The 22500-nt window shown below is 46.6% G+C and overlaps 1 protein-coding gene across 1 annotated transcript in view; it reads left to right on the top strand.

The window, feature by feature from the left end:
• The window catches only part of corin (corin, serine peptidase), a 92791-nt gene that overhangs the window by 33418 nt on the left and 36873 nt on the right, over positions 1-22500 (top strand). Inside the window, exons 5-10 of the mRNA XM_045721373.2 lie at positions 1816-1923; positions 5183-5293; positions 5657-5779; positions 9782-9856; positions 19161-19392; positions 21643-21785. Of these exons, the coding sequence (XP_045577329.2) occupies positions 1816-1923; positions 5183-5293; positions 5657-5779; positions 9782-9856; positions 19161-19392; positions 21643-21785 (792 nt within the window). The remainder of the gene's footprint in view (positions 1-1815; positions 1924-5182; positions 5294-5656; positions 5780-9781; positions 9857-19160; positions 19393-21642; positions 21786-22500) is intronic.

The raw sequence follows: 22500 nt of genomic DNA, 5'->3' as shown, positions 1-22500 counted from the left end.
GATGGTAGAAATAGAGCCCTGAGTACCAGGCCATTAGGACCAGATGGTAGCAATAGAGCCCTGAGTACCAGGCCATTCAAACCTGATGGAGTGACAATAGAGCCCTGAGTACCAGGCCATTAGGACCTGATGGAGGGACAATAGAGCCCTGAGTACCAGGCCGTTAGGACCTGATGGTAGCAATAGAGCCCTGAGTACAAGGCCATTCGAACCTGATGGTAGCAATAGAGCCCTGAGTACCAGGCCATTAGGACCTGATGGAGGGACAATCGAGCCCTGAGTACCAGGCCATTAGGACCTGATGGAGGGACAATAGAGCCCTGAGTACCAGGCCATTAGGACCTGATGGTAGCAATAGAGCCCTGAGTACCAGGCCATTAGGACCTGATGGAGGGACAATAGAGCCCTGAGTACCAGGCCATTAGAACCTTATGGTAGCAATAGAGCCCTGAGTACCAGGCCATTAGGACCTGATGGAGGGACAATAGAGCCCGGAGTACCAGGCCGTTAGGACCTGATGGAGGGACAATAGAGCCCTGAGTACCAGGCCATTAGGACCTGATGGAGGGACAATAGAGCCCTGAGTACCAGGCTGTTAGGACCTGATGAGAGGGTCAGTAGAGTCCTGAGTACCAGGCCATTAGGACCTGATGGTAGCAATAGAGCCCTGAGTACCAGGCCATTAGGACCAGATGGTAGCAATAGACCCCTGAGTACCAGGCCATTAGGACCTGATGGTAGCAATAGAGTCCTGAGTACCAGGCCATTAGGACCAGATGGTAGCAATAGAGCCCTGAGTACCAGGCCATTATGATCTGATGGAGGGACAATAGAGCCCTGAGTACCAGGCCATTAGGACCTGATAGACCGACGATAGAGCCTTGAGTACCAGGCCATTAGGACCTGATGGAGGGACAATAGAGCCCTGAGAACCAGGCCATTAGGACCTGATGGTAGAAATAGAGCCCTGAGTACCAGGCCATTAGGACCTGATGGAGGGACAATAGAGCCCTGAGTACCAGGCCATTAGGACCAGATGGTAGCAATAGAGCCCTGAGTACCAGGCCATTAGGACCTGATAGACTGACGATAGAGCCCTGAGTACCAGGCCATTATGACCTGATGGTAGCAATAGAGTCCTGAGTACCAGGCCATTAGGACCAGATGGTAGCAATAGAGCCCTGAGTACCAGGCCATTAGGACCTGATAGACCGACGATAGATCCCTGAGTACCAGGCCGTTAGGACCTGAAGGTCATTAGCGAGTTGGGTACTCCTAACACATGTCCAGAGTACGTAAAATGAGATTACCATGACTCAACGGTCACATGGGATTTTACTGCAGTCACCGCAACAGCGCTAGCCCATCTTCCGATTTAAAACCACCAGCCACCACTGACTATAACATATACAGTGTATATATATATATATATATATATCCACTTTATATATTCACTTAATGATACGGGTAAATGTTTGGTGTGTTTGTTGTGTGTGTGTTCGGTGTGTGTGTGTGTTTTGTGTGTGTGTGTTTTGTGTGTGGCAGCTGGTCGTCAAAGCCACCTAATGAGGGTGTAGGGAGGGATCCTTGGAATGTTGTGGACGACTGGAGAGGACAGGAAGGGAGGAGGGACAAATGTTGTCATGTTTGCTGAAGCTTTATTGTCCTTAAAGTTAGGAATCCGTAGCGGTGGCATTTCCACGTCCGTTTGTGATATTACAACAGAGTCTCCTGTCCCCCCACTGGTCTCCTGTCTCTCTCCCCCCCCCCCCCCCCCCCCCCTGGTCTCCTGTCCCCCCCCCCCCCCCCCCCCAGTGTGTGGTGAGGAGGAGTTTCGGTGTGCGACGGGCCGCTGTGTGTCTCCCTCTATGGTCTGTGATGGATATGATGACTGTGGGGATCTCAGCGACGAACACAGCTGTGGTGAGAACACACACACACACACACACACACACACAGAACACACACACACACACACACAGAACACACACACACACACACAGAACACACACACACACACACAGAACACACACACACACACACAGACACAGAATACACATACAGACGCACTCACACACACACAGACACACACACACACACACACACACACACACACACACACACACACACACACACACACACACACACACACACACACACACACAGAATACACACACACACACACACACACATAGAATACACACACACACACACACACACACACACACACACACACACTCACACACAGAATACACACACACACACTCACACACAGAATACACACACACACTCACACACAGAATACAAACATTCACACACAGAATACACACACACAGAATACTCACACACACACACACACACAGAATACACACACACACACACACACACATAGAATACACACACACACACACACACACACACACACTCACACACAGAATACACACACACACACTCACACACAGAATACACACACACACTCACACACAGAATACAAACATTCACACACAGAATACACACACACAGAATACTCACACACACTCACACACAGAATACACACACACACACACACACACACACACACACACACACACACACACACACACACACACACACACACACACACAGAGAGAATACACACACACACACAAACCACTAGAGTAGAGACTAGCCCGGTATTTGTATTTATTATTAGTTCATTATGGACCCCCATTAGTTCCTGCCAAGGCAGCAGCTACTCTTCCTGGGGTTTATTATGGATCCCCATTAGTTCCTGCCAAGGCAGCAGCTACTCTTCCTGGGGTTTATTATGGACCCCCATTAGTTCCTGCCAAGGCAGCAGCTACTCTTCCTGGGGTTTATTATGGATCCCCGTTAGTTCCTGCCAAGGCAGCAGCTACTCTTCCTGGGGTTTATTATGGATCCCCATTAGTTCCTGCCAAGGCAGCAGCTACTCTTCCTGGGGTTTATTATGGATCCCCATTAGTTCCTGTTGCCAAGGCAGCAGCTACTCTTCCTGGGGTTTATTATGGATCCCCATTAGTTCCTGCCAAGGCAGCAGCTACTCTTCCTGGGGTTTATTATGGATCCCCATTAGTTCCTGCCAAGGCAGCAGCTACTCTTCCTGGGGTTTATTATGGATCCCCATTAGTTCCTGCCAAGGCAGCAGCTACTCTTCCTGGGGTTTATTATGGATCCCCATTAGTTCCTGTTGCCAAGGCAGCAGCTACTCTTCCTGGGGTTTATTATGGATCCCCATTAGTTCCTGCCAAGGCAGCAGCTACTCTTCCTGGGGTTTATTATGGATCCCCATTAGTTCCTGCCAAGGCAGCAGCTACTCTTCCTGGGGTTTATTATGGATCCCCATTAGTTCCTGTCAAGGCAGCAGCTACTCTTCCTGGGGTTTATTATGGATCCCCATTAGTTCCTGTCAAGGCAGCAGCTACTCTTCCTGGGGTTTATTATGGATCCCCATTAGTTCCTGCCAAGGCAGCAGCTACTCTTCCTGGGGTTTATTATGGATCCCCATTAGTTCCTGCCAAGGCAGCAGCTACTCTTCCTGTGGTTAATTATGGATCCCCAGTAGTTCCTGCCAAGGCAGCAGCTACTCTTCCTGGGGTCCAGCAAAGTGAATGCAGTTTATAACATTTGAAAACATTACAATACATTCACAGATTTCACATCACACTGTTTGCCCTCAGGCCCCTACTCCACCACTACCACATATCTACAGTCCATGTGTTTGTGTAGTGCGTATGTTATCGTGTGTGTGTGTGCATGTGTCTGTGTTTGTGTTGCTTCACAATCCTGTTTTTACAGGATTCTAATGGGCTCTACTAGTCTCTACAGGGCTCTACTAGTCTCTACAGGGCTCTACTGGTCTCTACAGGGCTCTACTAGTCTCTACAGGGCTCTACTAGTCTCTACAGGGCTCTACTGGTCTCTACAGGGCTCTACTGGTCTCTACAGGGCTCTACTGGTCTCTACAGGGCTCTACTAGTCTCTACAGGGCTCTACTAGTCTCTACAGGGCTCTACTGGTCTCTACAGGGCTCTACTAGTCTCTACAGGGCTCTACTGGTCTCTACAGGGCTCTACTGGTCTCTACAGGGCTCTACTAGTCTCTACAGGGCTCTACTGGTCTCTACAGGGCTCTACTGGTCTCTACAGGGCTCTACTAGTCTCTACAGGGCTCTACTAGTCTCTACAGGGCTCTACTAGTCTTTACAGGGCTCTTCTAGTCTCTACAGGGCTCTACTAGTCTCTACAGGGCTCTACTAGTCTCTACAGGGCTCTAGTAGTCTCTACATGGCTCTACTAGTCTCTACAGGGCTCTACTAGTCTCTACAGGGCTCTACTAGTCTCTACAGGGCTCTACTAGTCTTTACAGGGCTCTACTAGTCTTTACAGGGCTCTACTAGTCTTTACAGGGCTAGTAGAGCCCGGTAGCGCCGTGTGGAGCCCGGTTTTGCCCTGTGGAGCCCTGTGGAGTCCAGTAGAGTTATGTAGAACCCAGTAGAGTCCTGTGGAGACTGGTAGAGCCTGGTTGCGCCCTGTGGAGCCCGGTAGAGTCGTGCGGAGTCCAGTAGAGTCCGGTAGAGTCCGGTAGAGTCCAGTAGAGCCCAGTAGAGTCCAGTAGAGTCCTGTGGAGTCCAGTAGAGCCCTGTGGAGTCCAGTAGAGCCCTGTGGAGTCCGGTGGAGCCCTGTGGAGCCCGGTAGAGTCCTGTAGAGTCCTGTAGAGTCCTGTAGAGCCCGGTAGAGCCCGGTGGAGCCCGGTGGAGTCCTGTGGAGCCCGGTGGAGCCCGGTGGAGTCCGGTAGAGTCCTGTAGAGCCCGGTGGAGCCCGGTGGAGTCCTGTGGAGCCCGGTGGAGCCCGGTGGAGCCCGGTAGAGCCCTGTAGAGTCCCGTAGAGTCCCGTAGAGTCCCGTAGAGTCCCGTAGAGCCCCGTAGAGTCCAGTAGAGCCCTGTAGAGCCCAGTAGAGCCCTGTAGAGCCCAGTAGAGCCCTGTAGAGTCCTGTAGAGCCCGGTAGAGGCCGGTAGAGGCCTGTGGAGTCCAGTAGAGCCCTGTGGAGTCCAGTAGAGTCCAGTAGAGTCCTGTGGAGTCCTGTAGAGCCCGGTAGAGTCCTGTAAAGCCCTGTAGATACACGTAGAGACCAGTGAAGTCTCATACTCTATTCTCTGTGTCAGTGTGCGACCCGGATAGGGAGCACCGCTGTGAGGATGGGAGATGTGTTACCCGGGACTGGGTCTGTGACGGAGATCATGACTGTCTGGACAAGAGTGACGAACTAAACTGCTGTAAGTCAACATTAGCATGCATTATCGCTATTGCATTATCACAATATCATTATAATATATAATAATATAATATCATTAGTACAACTTTATTATCGTTTAATTCCTTTAATGACGATATCTTTGTTATTATCGTTAGTCACATCAGATTAACACAGCTATATACTATCGTTTGTGTCATTTTATTACATAACCTTTATTGTAAAAACGAAACTATTTTGAGCCACAACTTCCATGCTATTATAATGTTGTCATTCTCTTCCTAACCTCTCTCTCTCTCTCTCTCTCTCTCTCCTCTCCTCTCCTCTCCTCTCCTCTCCTCTCCTCTCCTCTCCTCTCCTCTCCTCTCCTCTCCTCTCTCCGTAGCCTGTAAGTCACAGGGTCTGTGGGAATGTAGGAATGGTCAGTGCGTTCCCAGTGCCTTCAGATGTGACGGGGAGGATGACTGCAAGGATGGCAGTGATGAGGAAAACTGCACTCATCTACAGAGTAAGAAAACACACACACACACACACACACACACACACACACACACACACACACACACACACACACACACACACACACACAGTCTGATAACACACAGTCACACACAGTCTGATAACATACACACACACACACACAGAGTCTGATAACACACACACACACACACAGTCTGATCACACACACACAGTCTGATAACACACACACACACAGTCTGATAACACACACACACACACAGTCTGATAACACACACACAGTCTGATAACACACACACACACACACACACACACACACACACACACACACACACACACACACACACACACACACACCGACTGATGACACACAGACTGTTACAATAACTAACTGTTAGATATACTACAGTGCGTTTCAAAAGTACAGCTTTATTCTAAAATGTAATATCTAACAAGTAATCTAACAATTCCCCAACAACTACCTAATACACACACACACACATCTAAGTAAAGGAATGAAATGGAGAATATGTACATATAAATATATGGATGAGTCAACGTCAGCACAAGAACTGTTTGTCGAGAGCTTCATGAAATGGGTTTCCACGGCCGAGCAGCCGCACACAAGCCTAAGATCACCATCCGCAATGCCAGGCGTCGGCTGGAGTGGTGTAAAGCTCGCCCGCCATCTGGCAGTCTGATGGATGAATTTGGGTTTGGTGGATGCAAGGAGAACGCTACCTGCCTGAATGCATAGTGTAAAGTTTGGTGGAGGAAGAATAATGGTCTGGGGATGTTTTTCATGGTTCGGGCCCCTTCGTTCCATTGAAGGGAAATCTTAATGCTATAGCATACAATGACATTCTAGATGATTCTGTGCTTCCAACTTTGTGGCAACAGTTTTGGAGAAAGCCCTTTCCTCTTTTAGCATGACAATGCCGCTGTACACAAAGTGAGGTTCATACAGAAATGGTTTGTCGAGATCGGTGTGGAAGAACTTGACTGGCCTGCACAGCGTCCTGATCTCAACCCCATCGAACACCTTTGGAATGAATTGGAATGCCGAATGCGAGCCAGGCCCAATTGCCCAACATCAGTGCTCGATCTCACCAATGCTCTTGTGGCTGAATAGAAGCAATGATCCAACATCTAGTGGAAAGCCTTCCCAGAAGAGTGGAGGCTGTTATAGCAGCAATGTACCAACATCTAGTGGAAAGCCTTCCCAGAAGAGTGGAGGCTGTTATAGCAGCAATGTTCCAACATCTAGTGGAAAGCCTTCCCAGAAGAGTGGAGGCTGTTCTAGCAGCAATGTACCAACATCTAGTGGAAAGCCTTCCCAGAAGAGTGGAGGCTGTTATAGCAGCAATGATCCAACATCTAGTGGAAAGCCTTCCCAGAAGAGTGGAGGCTGTTATAGCAGCAATGTACCAACATCTAGTGGAATGCCTGTGCTAAACACAGTAAGTAAGGTACCATCTCTGGTACACACACATTACCATCTCTGGTACACACACACTATATAAAATATAATCAAAGTTTATTTGTTATATTTACAGGATACAGGAGGTGTAAACTGTACAATGAAATGAATACTTTCATAGTGGAGTCTTTTTTTTAGACTTGTAGCTAGCTAGACTTGTAGCTAGCTCATAGTACCATGCAGCATTAATCTGCAGGTAGCTAAAGCTAACGAACTAGGTTTAATGTTAGCTAGCTAGCTAACATTATGCTTTAACTTGCATTGAAAAATGACTTTCTGACTAAATTAGAAACATACAGCTAGCTAGAGTATCTTACCCATGGATGAGAGCTTCTCCCTTCTCTCTGTCACGGATGCCATGGTTGCCCTTTAGTTTGAAGATGTAATCTTACTGAGCATCGCTACATGGCAGACCAATCTGAACTCATCTCTCGGCATGTCCAGCCCATCCATTATCTCAGCCAATCATGGCTAGCGGGAAGGTTGCTCACTTTTTCTATGGCTAAACCAACAAGGCTCGTAATTTAACAATTGTATTTGTATTTACAGATGGCAACACGTTTGTTGTTAATGCACATGACAGTTCACATGTTCAAAAAGGCATTTCTTAAAAAAATAACATTTTAAAAATAACACAAAATAAATAAAAAAAATACTTTCAAATGTCTCTCCTGTGAAGTAGTGACGTGCGACTACAGTGGTCCTAGAACGGAACCTTGAGGAACACTGAAACGTACCATTGATTTATCAGAGGACCAAACCTTTCCGGACGGATAAGATCTAAACGAGCAAGAACTCGTCCGTGCTTCCAATCTCTCCAAAAAGGATGTGGTGATCGATGGTGTCGAAAGGTCTAAGGAGGATTGAAGCAGAGCCTTTTTAAATGGTTGTTTACCAACTTTACGTTAGCGGTCTCCGTACTACGATGGGGTCTAAAACCAGACCGGAGTGTTTTGTACGGATAATTTGTCTTTAGGAAGGCAGTGAGTTGCTGAGGAAGAGCTTTTTGAATGGGAGATTCGATATAGGTCGATTCGTTTTTTTTGAGGGGGCTTTTTCAGGAGAGGCTATATTACTGCCACTTTTAGTGAGTTTGGTTCACATCCGGTGGATAGAGAACCGTTTATTATGTTCTACAATGGTGGGCCAAGCACAGGAAGAAGCTCTTTCAGTAGTTTAGTTGGAATAGGGTCCAGTCGACAGCTGGAAGGTCCTGGCAGTTCTGCTTCTGTGCTGACTCAGGACAACTGAGTTTTTGGAGAAATACACATATTTAAAGAGGATTCCGTCGTTTGTTTTCGTCTAAGAAGTTCATGAATTCATCACTCCTGAAGTGAACACCATCTTCACTTGGGGAATACTGTTTTTTAGTTACCTTTTCGACAGTATGAAAAATATATTTTTGTTTTTGTTTTTTATTCTCTTCAATACATTTTTAAAAAGTAAGGTGATCGAGCAGCAGTGAGGCCTCTTCAATATTGAATGGTCTTTACAAGCTAATTAGCAGACGTCCAGTTTGGTGGAGCTCCATTTCATTCCAATTTTCTGGAAGCTTGATTTAGGGCTCGGGTATTTTCTGGAAGCTTGCTTTAGGGCTCGGGTATTTTCTGGAAGCTTGCTTTAGGGCTCGGGTATTTTCTGGAAGCTTGCTTTAGGGCTCGGGTATTTTCTGGAAGCTTGCTTTAGGGCTCGGGTATTTCCTGGAAGCTTGCTTCAGGGCTCGGGTATTTTCTGGAAGATTCAGCGCTCGGGTATTTTCTGGAAACTTCAGGGCTCGGGTATTTCCTGTATACAAGGGAGCTAGTTTCTTGTGACAATTTTTTGTTGTTGTTTTTACTGGTGCAACTGCATCTTGGGTATTACCCAAGGTTACATTTAGATCCTCGGTTAGCTGGTTAACTGATTTTTCTACTCCGACGTCCTTTGGTAGGTGGAGGGAGTCCGGAAGGGCATCTAGGAATCTTTGGGTTATCTGAGAATTTATAGCACAGCTTTTAATAATCCTTGGTTGGGGTCTAATAAGATGGTGGTCCAATAGTCCAGGATTATGAGGAAAAACATTTAAGATCCACAACGTTTATTCCACGGGACAAAACTAGGTCCAGAGTATGACTGTGGCAGTGAGTAGGTCCAGAGACATGTTGGACAAAACCCATTGAGTCGATGATGGCTCCAAAAGCCTTTTGTAGTGGGTCTGTGGGCTTTTCCGTGTGAATATTAAAGTCACCAAAAATGTGAATATTATCTGCTATGACTACAAGGTCCGATAGGAATTCAGGGAACTCAGTGAGGAACGCTGCATATGGCCCAGGAGGCCTGTAAACAGTAGCTATAAAAAGTGATTGGCTGCATAGATTTCATGACTAGAAGCTGAAAAGATGAAAACAAAGTCATGTCCTCGTAAATTGATATGCACGCACTGTATCACATGATCTACAACATACAGGTACACACACACACACGAACACACGAACACACACACACACACACACACACACACACACACACACACACACACACACACACACACACTCTAACATGTTTCTCTCTCAGTTCAGGGTGCGTGTGCTCCTGGCCAGCCCAGCTGTCCCTCTGCTCCCAGCACGTGTGATGCCCGTAACAACTGCAGTAAGTGTGTGTGTGTGTCTGCGTGTGTGTGTGTGTGTGTGTGTGTGTGTGTGTGTGTGTGTGTGTGTGTGTGTGTGTGTGTGTGTGTGTGTGTGGCGGGCGTGGGTTTGTAAACTCACTTCCCAGCTTAAAATGTCTGACTCTTGCCACCACTTCTAAGACTTTGTCTACTCTATAGCGTAATTGGCTAAGACTTTGTCTACTCTATAGCGTAATTGGCTAAGACTTTGTCTACTCTATAGCATAATTGGCTAAGACTTTGTCTACTCTATAGCGTAATTGGCTAAGACTTTGTCTACTCTACAGCGTAATTGGCTAAGACTTTGTCTACTCTATAGCGTAATTGGCTAAGACTTTGTCTACTCTATAGCGTAATTGGCTAAGACTTTGTCTACTCTATAGCGTAATTGGCTAAGACTTTGTCTACTCTATAGCGTAATTGGCTAAGACTTTGTCTACTCTATAGCGTAATTGGCTAAGACTTTGTCTACTCTATAGCGTAATTGGCTAAGACTTTGTCTACTCTATAGCGTAATTGGCTAAGACTTTGTCTACTCTATAGCGTAATTGGCTAAGACTTTGTCTACTCTATAGCGTAATTGGCTAAGACTTTGTCTACTCTATAGCGTAATTGGCTAAGACTTTGTCTACTCTATAGCGTAATTGGCTAAGACTTTGTCTACTCTATAGCGTAATTGGCTAAGACTGTGTCTACTCTATAGCGTAATTGGCTAAGACTGTGCCAAGCGGTGACATGTGTTTGTGAGGCAGAGGATTCCTGGTTCAATCCAAACTCCGCTACCTACCCGAACTACCTATAATCAAATCAAATCACATTTTATGTGTATATGCGCCGAATACAACAGGTGTAGTAGACCTTACAGTGAAATGCTGAATACAACAGGTGTAGTAGACCTTACAGTGAAATGCTGAATACAACAGGTGTAGTAGACCTCACAGTGAAATGCTGAATACAACAGGTGTAGTAGACCTCACAGTGAAATGCTGAATACAACAGGTGTAGTAGACCTTACAGTGAAATGCTGAATACAACAGGTGTAGTAGACCTTACAGTGAAATGCTGAATACAACAGGTGTAGTAGACCTTACAGTGAAATGCTTACTTATATGAGCCCTTAACTAACAATGCAGTTCAATAAAATATTTACTAAATAAAATAAAGTAAAATTTAAAATTTAAAAAATCGGTTAGAGCGTTGGGCCAGTAACCGAAAGGTTGCTGGATCGAATCCCCGAGCTGACAAGGTATAAATCTGTCGTTCTGCCCCTGAACAAAGCAGTTAACCCACTGTTCCCCTGTAGGCCGTCATTGTAAATAAGAATTTGTTCTTAACTGACTTGCCTCGTTAAATAAAAGTAAAAAAATAAATAAACAAATAAAAGTAACACAAGATATTTACAATAACGAGGCGAAATAAATACAGGGGGTACCGGTACAGAGTCAATGTGGAGGCTATATACAGGGGGTACCGGTACAGAGTCAGTGTGGAGGCTATATACAGGGGGTACCGGTACAGAGTCAATGTGGAGGCTATATACAGGGGGTACCGGTACAGAGTCAGTGTGGAGGCTATATACAGGGGGTACCGGTACAGAGTCAATGTGGAGGCTATATACAGGGGGTACCAGTACAGAGTCAATGTGGAGGCTATATACAGGGGGTACCGGTACAGAGTCAATGTGGAGGCTATATACAGGGGGTACCGGTACAGAGTCAATGTGGAGGCTATATACAGGGTATTACGGTACAGAGTCAATGTGGAGGCTATATACAGGGGGTACCGGTACAGAGTCAATGTGGAGGCTATATACAGGGTATTACGGTACAGAGTCAATGTGGAGGCTATATACAGGGGGTACCGGTACAGAGTCAATGTGGAGGCTATATACAGGGGGTACCGGTACAGAGTCAATGTGGAGGCTATATACAGGGTATTACGGTACAGAGTCAATGTGGAGGCTATATACAGGGGGTACCGGTACAGAGTCAATATGGAGGCTATATACAGGGGGTACCGGTACAGAGTCAATGTGGAGGCTATATACAGGGGGTACCAGTACAGAGTCAATGTGGAGGCTATATACAGGGGGTACCGGTACAGAGTCAATGTGGAGGCTATATACAGGGGGTACCGGTACAGAGTCAATGTGGAGGCTATATACAGGGGGTACCGGTACAGAGTCAATGTGGAGGCTATATACAGGGGGTACCGGTACAGAGTCAATGTGGAGGCTATATACAGGGGGTACCAGTACAGAGTCAATGTGGAGGCTATATACAGGGGGTACCGGTACAGAGTCAATGTGGAGGCTATATACAGGGTATTACGGTACAGAGTCAATGTGGAGGCTATATACAGGGGGTACCGGTACAGAGTCAATGTGGAGGCTATATACAGGGGGTACTGGTACAGAGTCAATGTGGAGGCTATATACAGGGGGTACCGGTACAGAGTCAATGTGGAGGCTATATACAGGGGGTACCGGTACAGAGTCAATGTGGAGGCTATATACAGGGGGTACCGGTACAGAGTCAATGTGGAGGCTGTATACAGGGGGTACTGGTACAGAGTCAATGTGGAGGCTATATACAGGGGGTACCGGTACAGAGTCAATGTGGAGGCTATATACAGGGGGTACCGGTACAGAGTCAATGTGGAGGCTATATACAGGGGGTACCGGTACAGAGTCAATGTGGAGGCTATATACAGGGGGTACCGGTACAGAGTCAATGTGGAGGCTATATACAGGGGGTACCGGTACAGAGTCAATATGGAGGCTATATACAGGGGGTACCGGTACAGAGTCAATGTAGAGGCTATATACAGGGGGTACCGGTACAGAGTCAATGTGGAGGCTATATACAGGGGGTACCAGTACAGAGTCAATGTGGAGGCTATATACAGGGGGTACCGGTACAGAGTCAATGTGGAGACTATATACAGGGTGTTACGGTACAGAGTCAATGTGGAGGCTATATACAGGGTGTACAGGTACAGAGTCAATGTGGAGGCTATATACAGGGGGTACCGGTACAGAGTCAATGTGGAGGCTATATACAGGGTGTACAGGTACAGAGTCAATGTGGAGGCTATATACAGGGGGTACCGGTACAGAGTCAATGTCGAGGCTATATACAGGGTATTACGGTACAGAGTCAATGTGGAGGCTATATACAGGGGGTACCGGTACAGAGTCAATGTGGAGGCTATATACAGGGGGTACCGGTACAGAGTCAATGTGGAGGCTATATACAGGGGGTACTGGTACAGAGTCAATGTGGAGGCTATATACAGGGGGTACCGGTACAGAGTCAATGTGGAGGCTATATACAGGGGGTACCGGTACAGAGTCAATGTGGAGGCTATATACAGGGGGTACCGGTACAGAGTCAATGTGGAGGCTATATACATGGGGTACCGGTACAGAGTCAATGTGGAGGCTATATACAGGGGTACCAGTACAGAGTCAATGTGGAGGCTATATACAGGGGGTACCGGTACAGAGTCAATGTGGAGGCTATATACATGGGGTACCGGTACAGAGTCAATGTGGAGGCTATATACAGGGGGTACTGGTACAGAGTCAATGTGGAGGCTATATACAGGGGGTACCGGTACAGAGTCAATGTGGAGGCTATATACAGGGGGTACCGGTACAGAGTCAATGTGGAGGGGTACAGGTTACTAGAGGTCATTTGTAAAGTGATTATCCATAGACCTGGGATAGGATAAAGTAATCCTTCTAACCCTCCCCCCAAAAAATAAATAAAATGATATAGATGTACTATTGTAAAGTGGTTGTTCCACTGGATATCATAAGGTGAATGCACCAATTTGTAAGTCGCTCTGGATAAGAGCGTCTGCTAAATGACGTAAATGTAAGATAATGAACAGCGAGTAGCAGCAGTGTAAAAACAAAGGGGTGCGGGGGGGGGGGGGGGGAGGGGGTCAAATGTAATTAACCCTCCTCTTTCTCTCTCTCTCAATTAAATTTAATTAAACAGTGTAAAAACAAAGGGGGGGGGGGTCAAATGTAATTAAACCTCCTCTTTCTCTCTCTCTCAATTAAATTTAATTAAACAGTGTAAAAACAAAGGGGGGGGGGGGGGTCAAATGTAATTAAACCTCCTCTCTCTCGCTCTATCTCTCGCTCAATTCAATTGAGGGCCTTTATTGGCATGGGTCACATACACTGGGTGTACAAAAACATTAGGGACATGACATAGACTGACCAGGTGCAAGCGATGAACCCTTACTGATGTTCACCTGTTAAATCCACTTCAATCGGTGTAGACGAAGGTGGAGGAGACGGGTTAAAGAAGGATTTGTTAAGTCTTAAGACAACTGAGACGTGGATTGTGTTTGTGTGCCATTCAGAGGGTGAACGGGAAAGACAAAATATTTAAGTGCCTTTGAACGGGGGGTTTGGTAGTAGGTGCCAGGTGCTCCGGGTTTGAGTGTCAAGAACTGCAATGCTGCTGGGTTTTTCACGCTCAACAGTTTCCTGTGTGTATCAAGAATGGTCCACCACCCAAAGGACATCCAGCCAACTTGACACAACTGTGGGAAGCATTGGAGTCAACATGGGGCCAGCATCCCTGGAGTCAACATGGACCAGCATCCCTGGAGTCAACATGGGGCCAGCATCCCTGGAGTCAACATGGGGCCAGCATCCCTGGAGTCAGCATGGACCAGCATCCCTGGAGTCAGCATGGACCAGCATCCCTGGAGTCAGCATGGACCAGCATCCCTGGAGTCAGCATGGACCAGCATCCCTGGAGTCAACATGGGGCCAGCATCCCTGGAGTCAACATGGGGCCAGCATCCCTGGAGTCAGCATGGACCAGCATCCCTGGAGTCAGCATGGACCAGCATCCCTGGAGTCAGCATGGACCAGCATCCCTGGAGTCAGCATGGACCAGCATCCCTGGAGTCAACATGGGGCCAGCATCCCTGGAGTCAGCATGGACCAGCATCCCTGGAGTCAACATGGGGCCAGCATCCCTGGAGTCAGCATGGACCAGCATCCCTGGAGTCAACATGGGACCAGCATCCCTGGAGTCAGCATGGGCCAGCATCCCTGGAGTCAGCATGGACCAGCATCCCTGTGTAATGTTTTCGACACTTGTAGAGTTCATGCCCGGACGAATTGAGGCTTTTCTAAGTGAAAAAGGGCATGCAACTCAATATTAGAAAGGTGTTTCTAATGTTTTTGTACACTCAGTGTATGTTTACATTGCCGAGTTGAATGGAATATAGCTGCGTGCAGCAATGAACGGGGTTCAGATGATGATGGAAAGGGGAGAAAATCAGTTGGATAACAGTGATTATGCAGATATACTAATCACGATATTTCACATTGTTTGTCTGCATAATTATAAATCAATATTCATTTTGCATGAGACAAAGTCCACTTGATCAATGGCCCCTCCCTGGATTTTGTGTTAAATGCTCTACAACAAAGCTTTCTTAGTGTCCAACAAGCTTTCTCTGCCCTTAACCTTGATCTGAACACCTCCAAAACAAAGGTTATGTGGTTTGGTAGGAAGAATGCCCCTCTCCCCACAGGTGTGATTACTACCTCTGAGGGTTTAGAGCTGGAGGTAGTCTCCTCATACAAGTACTTGGGAGTCTGGCTAGACGGTACACTGTCCTTCTCTCAGCACATATCAAAGCTGCAGACTAAGGTTAAATCTAGACCTGGTTTCCTCTATCGTAATCGCTCCTCTTTCACCCCAGCTGCCAAACTAACCCTGATTCAGATGAACATCCTACCCATGCTAGATTACAGAGACGTTATTTATAGATCGGCAGGTAAGGGTGCTCTCGAGCTGCTAGATGTTCTTTACCATTCGGCCGTCAGATTTGCCACCAATGCTCCTTATAGGACACATCACTGCACTCTATACTCCTCTGTAAACTGGTCATCTCTGTTTACCCATCGCAAGACCCACTGGTTGATGCTTATTTATAAAACCCTCTTAGGCCTCACTCCCCCCTATCTGAGATATCTACTGCAGCCCTCATCCTCCACATACAACACCCGTTCACTCCCCCCTATCTGAGATATCTACTGCAGCCCTCATCCTCCCCATACAACACCCGTTCACTCCCCCCTATCTGAGATATCTACTGCAGCCCTCATCCTCCCCATACAGCACCCGTTCACTCCCCCCTATCTGAGATATCTACTGCAGCCCTCATCCTCCACATACAACACCCGTTCACTCCCCCCTTATCTGAGATATCTACTGCAGCCCTCATTCTCCACATACAACACCCGTTCTGTCAGTCACATTCTGTTAAAGGTCCCCAAAGCACACACATCCCTGGGTCTCTCCTCTATTCAGTTCGCTGCAGCCGGCGACTGGAACGAGCTGCAACAAACACTCAAACTGGACAGTTTTATCTCAATCTCTTCATTCAAAGACTCAATCATGGACACTCTTACTGAGAGTTGTGGCTGCTTTGTGTGATGTATTGTTGTCTCTACCTTCTTGTCCTTTGTGCTGTTGTCTATGCCCAATAATGTTTGTACCATGTTTTTGTGCTGCTACCATGTTGTGTTGCTACCATGTTGTTGTCATATTGTGTTGCTACCATGTTGTGTTGCTGCCATGTTGTGTTGCTAACATGTTGTTGTCATGTTGTGTTGCTACCATGTTGTTGTCATATTGTGTTGCTACCATGTTGTTGTCATGTTGTGTTGCTACCATGTTGTGTTGCTGCCATGTTGTGTTGCTACCATGTTGTTGTCATGTTGTGTTGCTACCATGTTGTTGTCATGTTGTGTTGCTACCATGTTGTGTTGCTACCATGTTGTTGTCATGTTGTGTTGCTACCATGTTGTTGTCATGTTGTGTTGCTACCATGTTGTGTTGCTACCATGTTGCTGTCATGTTGTGTTGCTACCATGTTGTGTTGCTACCATGTTGTGTTGCTACCATGTTGTTGTCATGTGTTTGTATTTTTATGTTTAATCCTCCGTCCCCCGCAGGAGGCCTTTTGCCTTTTGGTAGGCCGTCATTGTAAATAAGCATTTGTTCTTAACTGACTTGCCTAGTTAAATAAAGGTTAAATAAAATAAATAAAAATGTACAGTGCCTTCAGAAAGTATTCACACCGCTTGACTTTTTTCAAATGTTGTTGTGTTACAGCATGAATGTAAAATTTATTGACATTTAGATTTTTTTGGGGTCACATCATGTGAAAGTCGGAAGTTTACATTCACCTCAGCCAAATACATTTAAACTCAGTTTTTCACAATTCCTGACATTTAATCCTAGTATAAATTCCCTGTCTTAGGTCAGTTAGGATCACCACTTTATTTTAAGAATGTGAAATGTCAGAATAATAGTAGAGAGAATGATTTATTTCAGCTTTTATTTCTTTCATCACATTCCCAGTGGGTCAGAAGTTTACATACACTCAATTAGTATTTGGTAGCATTGCCTTTAAATTGTTTAACTTGGGTCAAATGTTTCAGGTAGCCTTCCACAAGCTTCCCACAATAACTTGGGTGAATTTTGGCCCATTCCTCCTGACAGAGCTGGTGTAACTGAGTCAGGTTTGTAGGCCTCCTTGCTCTCACACGCTTTTTCAGTTCTGCCCACAAATTTTCTATAGGATTGAGGTCAGGGCTTTGTGATGGCCACTCCAATACCTTGACTTTGTTGTCCTTAAGCCATTTTGCCACAACTTTGGAAGTATGCTTGGGGTCATTGTCCATTTGGAAGTCTCATTTGCGACCAAGCTAATAATTCCTGACTGATGTCTTGAGATGTTGCTTCAATATATCCACATCATTTTCCTGCCTCATGATGCCATCTATTTTGTGAAGTGCACCAGTCCCTCCTGTAGCAAAGCACCCCCCACAACATGATGCTGCCACCCCCGTGCTTCACGGTTGGGATGGTGTTCTTCGGCTTGCAAGCCTCCCCCTTTTTCCTCCAAACATAACGATGGTCATTATGGCCAAACAGTTCTATTTTTGTTTCATCAGACCAGAGGACATTTCTCCAAGAAGTATGATCTTTGTCCCCATGTGCAGTTGCAAACCGTAGTCTGGCTTTTTTATGGCGATTTTGGAGCAGTGGCTTCTTCCTTGCTGAGCGGCCTTTCAGGTTATGTCGATATAGGACTCGTTTTACTGTGGATATAGATACTTTTGTACCTGTTTCCTCCAGCATCTTCACATGGTCCTTTGCTGTTGTTCTGGGATTGATTTGCACTTTTTGCACCAAATTATGTTCATCTCTAGGAGACAGAACTCGTCTCCTTCCTGAGCGGTATGACGGCTGTGTGGTCCCATGGTGTTTATACTTGCGTACTATTGTTTGTACAGATGAACGTGGTACCTTCAGGCGTTTGGAAATTGCTCCCAAGGATGAACCAGACTTGTGGAGGTCTACAATTTTGTTTCAGAGGTCTTGGCTGATTTCTTTTGATTTTCCCATGATGTCAAGCAAAGAGGCACTGAGTTTTAAGGTAGGCCTTGAAATACATCCACAGGTACACCTCCAATTGACTCAAATGATGTCAATTAGCCTATCAGAAGCTTCTAAAGCCATACCATATTTTTCTGGAATTTTTCAAGCGGTTTAAAGGCACAGTCAACTTAGTGTATGTAAACTTCTGACCCACTGGAAATGTGATACAGTGAATTATAAGTGAAATAATCTGTCTGTAAACAATTGTTGGAAAAATTATTTGTGTCATGCACAAAGTAGATGTCCTAACCGAATTGCCAAAACTATAGTTTGTTAACAAGAAATTTGTGGAGTGGTTGAAAAACGAGTTTTAATGACTCCAACCTAAGTGGATGTAAACATCCGACTTCAACTGTAAATATCGAATCGTCTTGAAATGGGAAGTTGCACATACCTAGTATTTTGTCCTGTACATCCTCTCTCCCGCTCTCCCTCTCTCTCTCTCCCTCTGCCTCTCTCTCTCGCTCTCCCTCTCTTCCTCTCTCCCTCTCTCCCGCTCTCCCTCTCCCTCCCCCTCTCTCCCTCTCTCGCTCTCTCGCTCTCCCTCTCTCTCCCCCTCTCTCCCTCCCCCTCTCTCCCTCTCCCTCTCTCTCCCTCTCTCTCGCTCTCCCTCTCTCTCCCTCTCTCCCTCTCCCTCTCTCTCGCTCTCCCTCTCTCTCCCTCTCTTCCCCTCTCCCTCTCCCTCGCTCTCGCTCTCCCTCTCTCTCTCCCTCTTTTCCTCTCTCCCCCTCTCTCCCCTCTCTTCCTCTCTCCCTCTCCCTCTCCCTCTCCTCCCCCCTCTCTCGCCCTGCAGGTCATTGTGAGCCCATTACTCTCGAGCTGTGTATGAACTTGCCCTACAACAGTACCACCTACCCTAACTACCTTGGCCACGCCACCCAGAGCGAGAGCTCTGTCTCGTGGGAGTCTTCTCTGTTCCCAGCCCTGGTTCAGACCAACTGTTATAAATACCTCATGTTCTTCGCCTGTACCATGTTGGTCCCCAAGTGTGACTCACACACACACCAGAGGGTTCCACCTTGCAGGTCAGTACCAGAACCACTACACACACACACATGGTAGAGTCCTGCAGAGACCAGTAGAGACTGTTATAAATACCAGACAGTAGAGACCAGTAGAGACTGTTATAAATACTAGACAGTAGAGACCAGTAGAGACTGTTATAAATACCAGACAGTAGAGACCAGTAGAGACCAGTAGAGACTGTTATAAATACCAGACAGTAGAGACCAGTAGAGACCAGTAGAGACTGTTATAAATACCAGACAGTAGAGACCAGTAGAGACCAGTAGAGACTGTTATAAATACCAGACAGTAGAGACCAGTAGAGACCAGTAGAGACTGTTATAAATACCAGACCAGTAGAGACCAGTAGAGACCAGTAGAGACTGTTATAAATACCAGACAGTAGAGACCAGTAGAAACCAGTAGAGACTGTTATAAATGCCAGACAGTAGAGACCAGTAGAGACCAGTAGAAACCAGTAGAGACTGTTATAAATGCCAGACAGTAGAGACCAGTAGAGACCAGTAGAAACCAGTAGAGACTGTTATAAATGCCAGACAGTAGAGACCAGTAGAGACCAGTAGAGACTGTTATAAATGCCAGACAGTAGAGACCAGTAGAGACTGTTATAAATACCAGACAGTAGAGACCAGTAGAGACCAGTAGAGACTGTTATAAATGCCTCTCAGTACCAATAGAACAATAGAGTTGTAGTGTGTTGTTGTATATATTTATTTATGTTTATCTGTGTTTTGTAAACTCAGCAAAAAAAGAAATGTCCTTTTTTCAGGACCCCGTCTTTCAAAGATAATTCTGAAAAATCGAACTTCACAGATCTTCATTGTAAAGGGTTTAAACACTGTTTCCCATGCTTGTTCAATGAACCATAAACAATTAATGAACATGCACCTGTGGAACGATCGTTAAGACACTAACAGCTTACTGACGGTAGGCAATTAAGGTCACAGTTATGAAAACTTAGGACACTAAAGAGGCCTTTCTACTGACTCTGAAAAACACCAAAAGAAAGATGCCCAGGGTCCCTGCTCATCTGCGTGAACGTGCCTTAGGCATGCTGCAAGGAGGCATGAGGACTGCAGATGTGTCCAGGGCAATAAATTGCAATGTCCGTACTGTGAGACGCCTAAGACAGCGCTACAGGGAGACAGGACGGACAGCTGATTGTCCTCGCAGTGGCAGACCACATGTAACAACACCTGCACAGGATCGGTACATCCGAACATCACACCTGCGGGACAGGTACAGGATGGCAACAACTGCCCGAGTTACACCAGGAACGCACAATCCCTCCATCAGTGCTCAGACTGTCCCCAATAGGCTGAGAGAGTCTGGACTGAGGGCTTGTAGGCCTGTTGTAAGGCAGGTCCTCACCAGACATCACTGGCAACAACATCGCCTATGTCCACAAACCCACCGTCGCTGGACCAGACAGGACTGGCAAAAAGTGCTCTTCACTGACGAGTCGCGGTTTTGTCTCACCAGGGGTGATGGTCGGATTCGCGTTTATCATCGAAGGAATGAGCGTTACAAGACCTGTACTCTGGAGCGGGATCGATTTGGAGGTGGAGGGTCCGTCATGGTCTGGGGCGATGTGTCACAGCATCATCGGACTGAGCTTGTTGTCGTTGCAGGCAATCTCAACGCTGTGCGTTACAGGGAAGACATCCTCCTCCCTCATGTGGTACCCTTCCTGCAGGCTCATCCTGACATGACCCTCCAGCATGACAATGCCACCAGCCATACTGCTCGTTCTGTGCGTGATTTCCTGCAAGACAGGAATGTCAGTGTTCTGCCATGGCCAGCGGATCTCAATCCCATTGAGCACGTCTGGGACCTGTTGGATCGGATGGTGAGGGCTAGGGCCATTCCCCCCAGAAATGTCTGGGAACTTGCAGGTGCCTTGGTGGAAGAGTGGGGTAACATCTCACAGCAAGAACTGGCAAATCTGGTGCAGTCCATGAGGAGGAGATGAACTGCAGTACTTAATGCAGCTGGTGGCCACACCAGATACTGACTGTTACTTTAGATTTTGACCCCCCCTTTGTTCAGGGACACATTATTCCATTTCTGTTAGTCACATGTCTGTGGAACTTGTTCAGTTTATGTCTCAGTTGTTGAATCTTGTTATGTTCATACAAATATTTACACATGTTAAGTTTGATGAAAAATAAACGCAGTTGACAGTGAGAGGAAGTTTATTTTGTTGCTGAGTTTATCTATTAATATATGTTTATCTGTTGTTGTTGCAGGTCATTGTGTCGGAGCTCTAAGGAGCGCTGTGAGTCTGTGCTGGGCATTGTGGGTCTTCAGTGGCCGGAGGACACAGACTGTAGCCAGTTCCCTGAAGAAGGACCCAGCGTCACCTGTCTACTACCTGACCCCGACGTTGATGGTCAGTAGAAGGGAGGGGCTTGGTTATTCTCCACCTGTCTACTTCCTGATGTTGATGTAGAAGGGAGGGGCTTGGTTATTCTCCACCTGTCTACTTCCTGATGTTGATGGTCAGTAGAAGGGAGGGGCTTGGTTATTCTCCACCTGTCTACTTCCTGACGTTGATGTAGAAGGGAGGGGCTTGGTTATTCTCCACCTGTCTACTTCCTGATTTTGATGGTTAGTAGAAGGGAGGGGCTTGGTTATTCTCCACCTGTCTACTTCCTGATGTTGATGTAGAAGGGAGGGGTTTGGTTATTCTCCACCTGTCTACTTCCTGACGTTGATGTAGAAGGGAGGGGCTTGGTTATTCTCCACCTGTCTACTTCCTGATGTTGATGGTCAGTAGAAGGGAGGGGCTTGGTTATTCTCCACCTGTCTACTTCCTGACGTTGATGTAGAAGGGAGGGGCTTGGTTATTCTCCACCTGTCTACTTCCTGACGTTGATGTAGAAGGGAGGGGCTTGGTTATTCTCCACCTGTCTACTTCCTGATGTTGATGTAGAAGGGAGGGGCTTGGTTATTCTCCACCTGTCTACTTCCTGATGTTGATGGTCAGTAGAAGGGAGGGGCTTGGTTATTCTCCACCTGTCTACTTCCTGATGTTGATGTAGAAGGGAGGGGCTTGGTTATTCTCCACCTGTCTACTTCCTGATGTTGATGTAGAAGGGAGGGGC

This window comes from Salmo salar, chromosome 07 (assembly GCF_965601325.2).
Source record: "Salmo salar chromosome 07, fSalSal1, whole genome shotgun sequence".
Lineage (NCBI taxonomy): Eukaryota > Metazoa > Chordata > Actinopteri > Salmoniformes > Salmonidae > Salmo > Salmo salar.
Note: the sequence above shows the minus strand (reverse complement) of the source record. Positions and strands in the feature narration are given on the sequence as shown.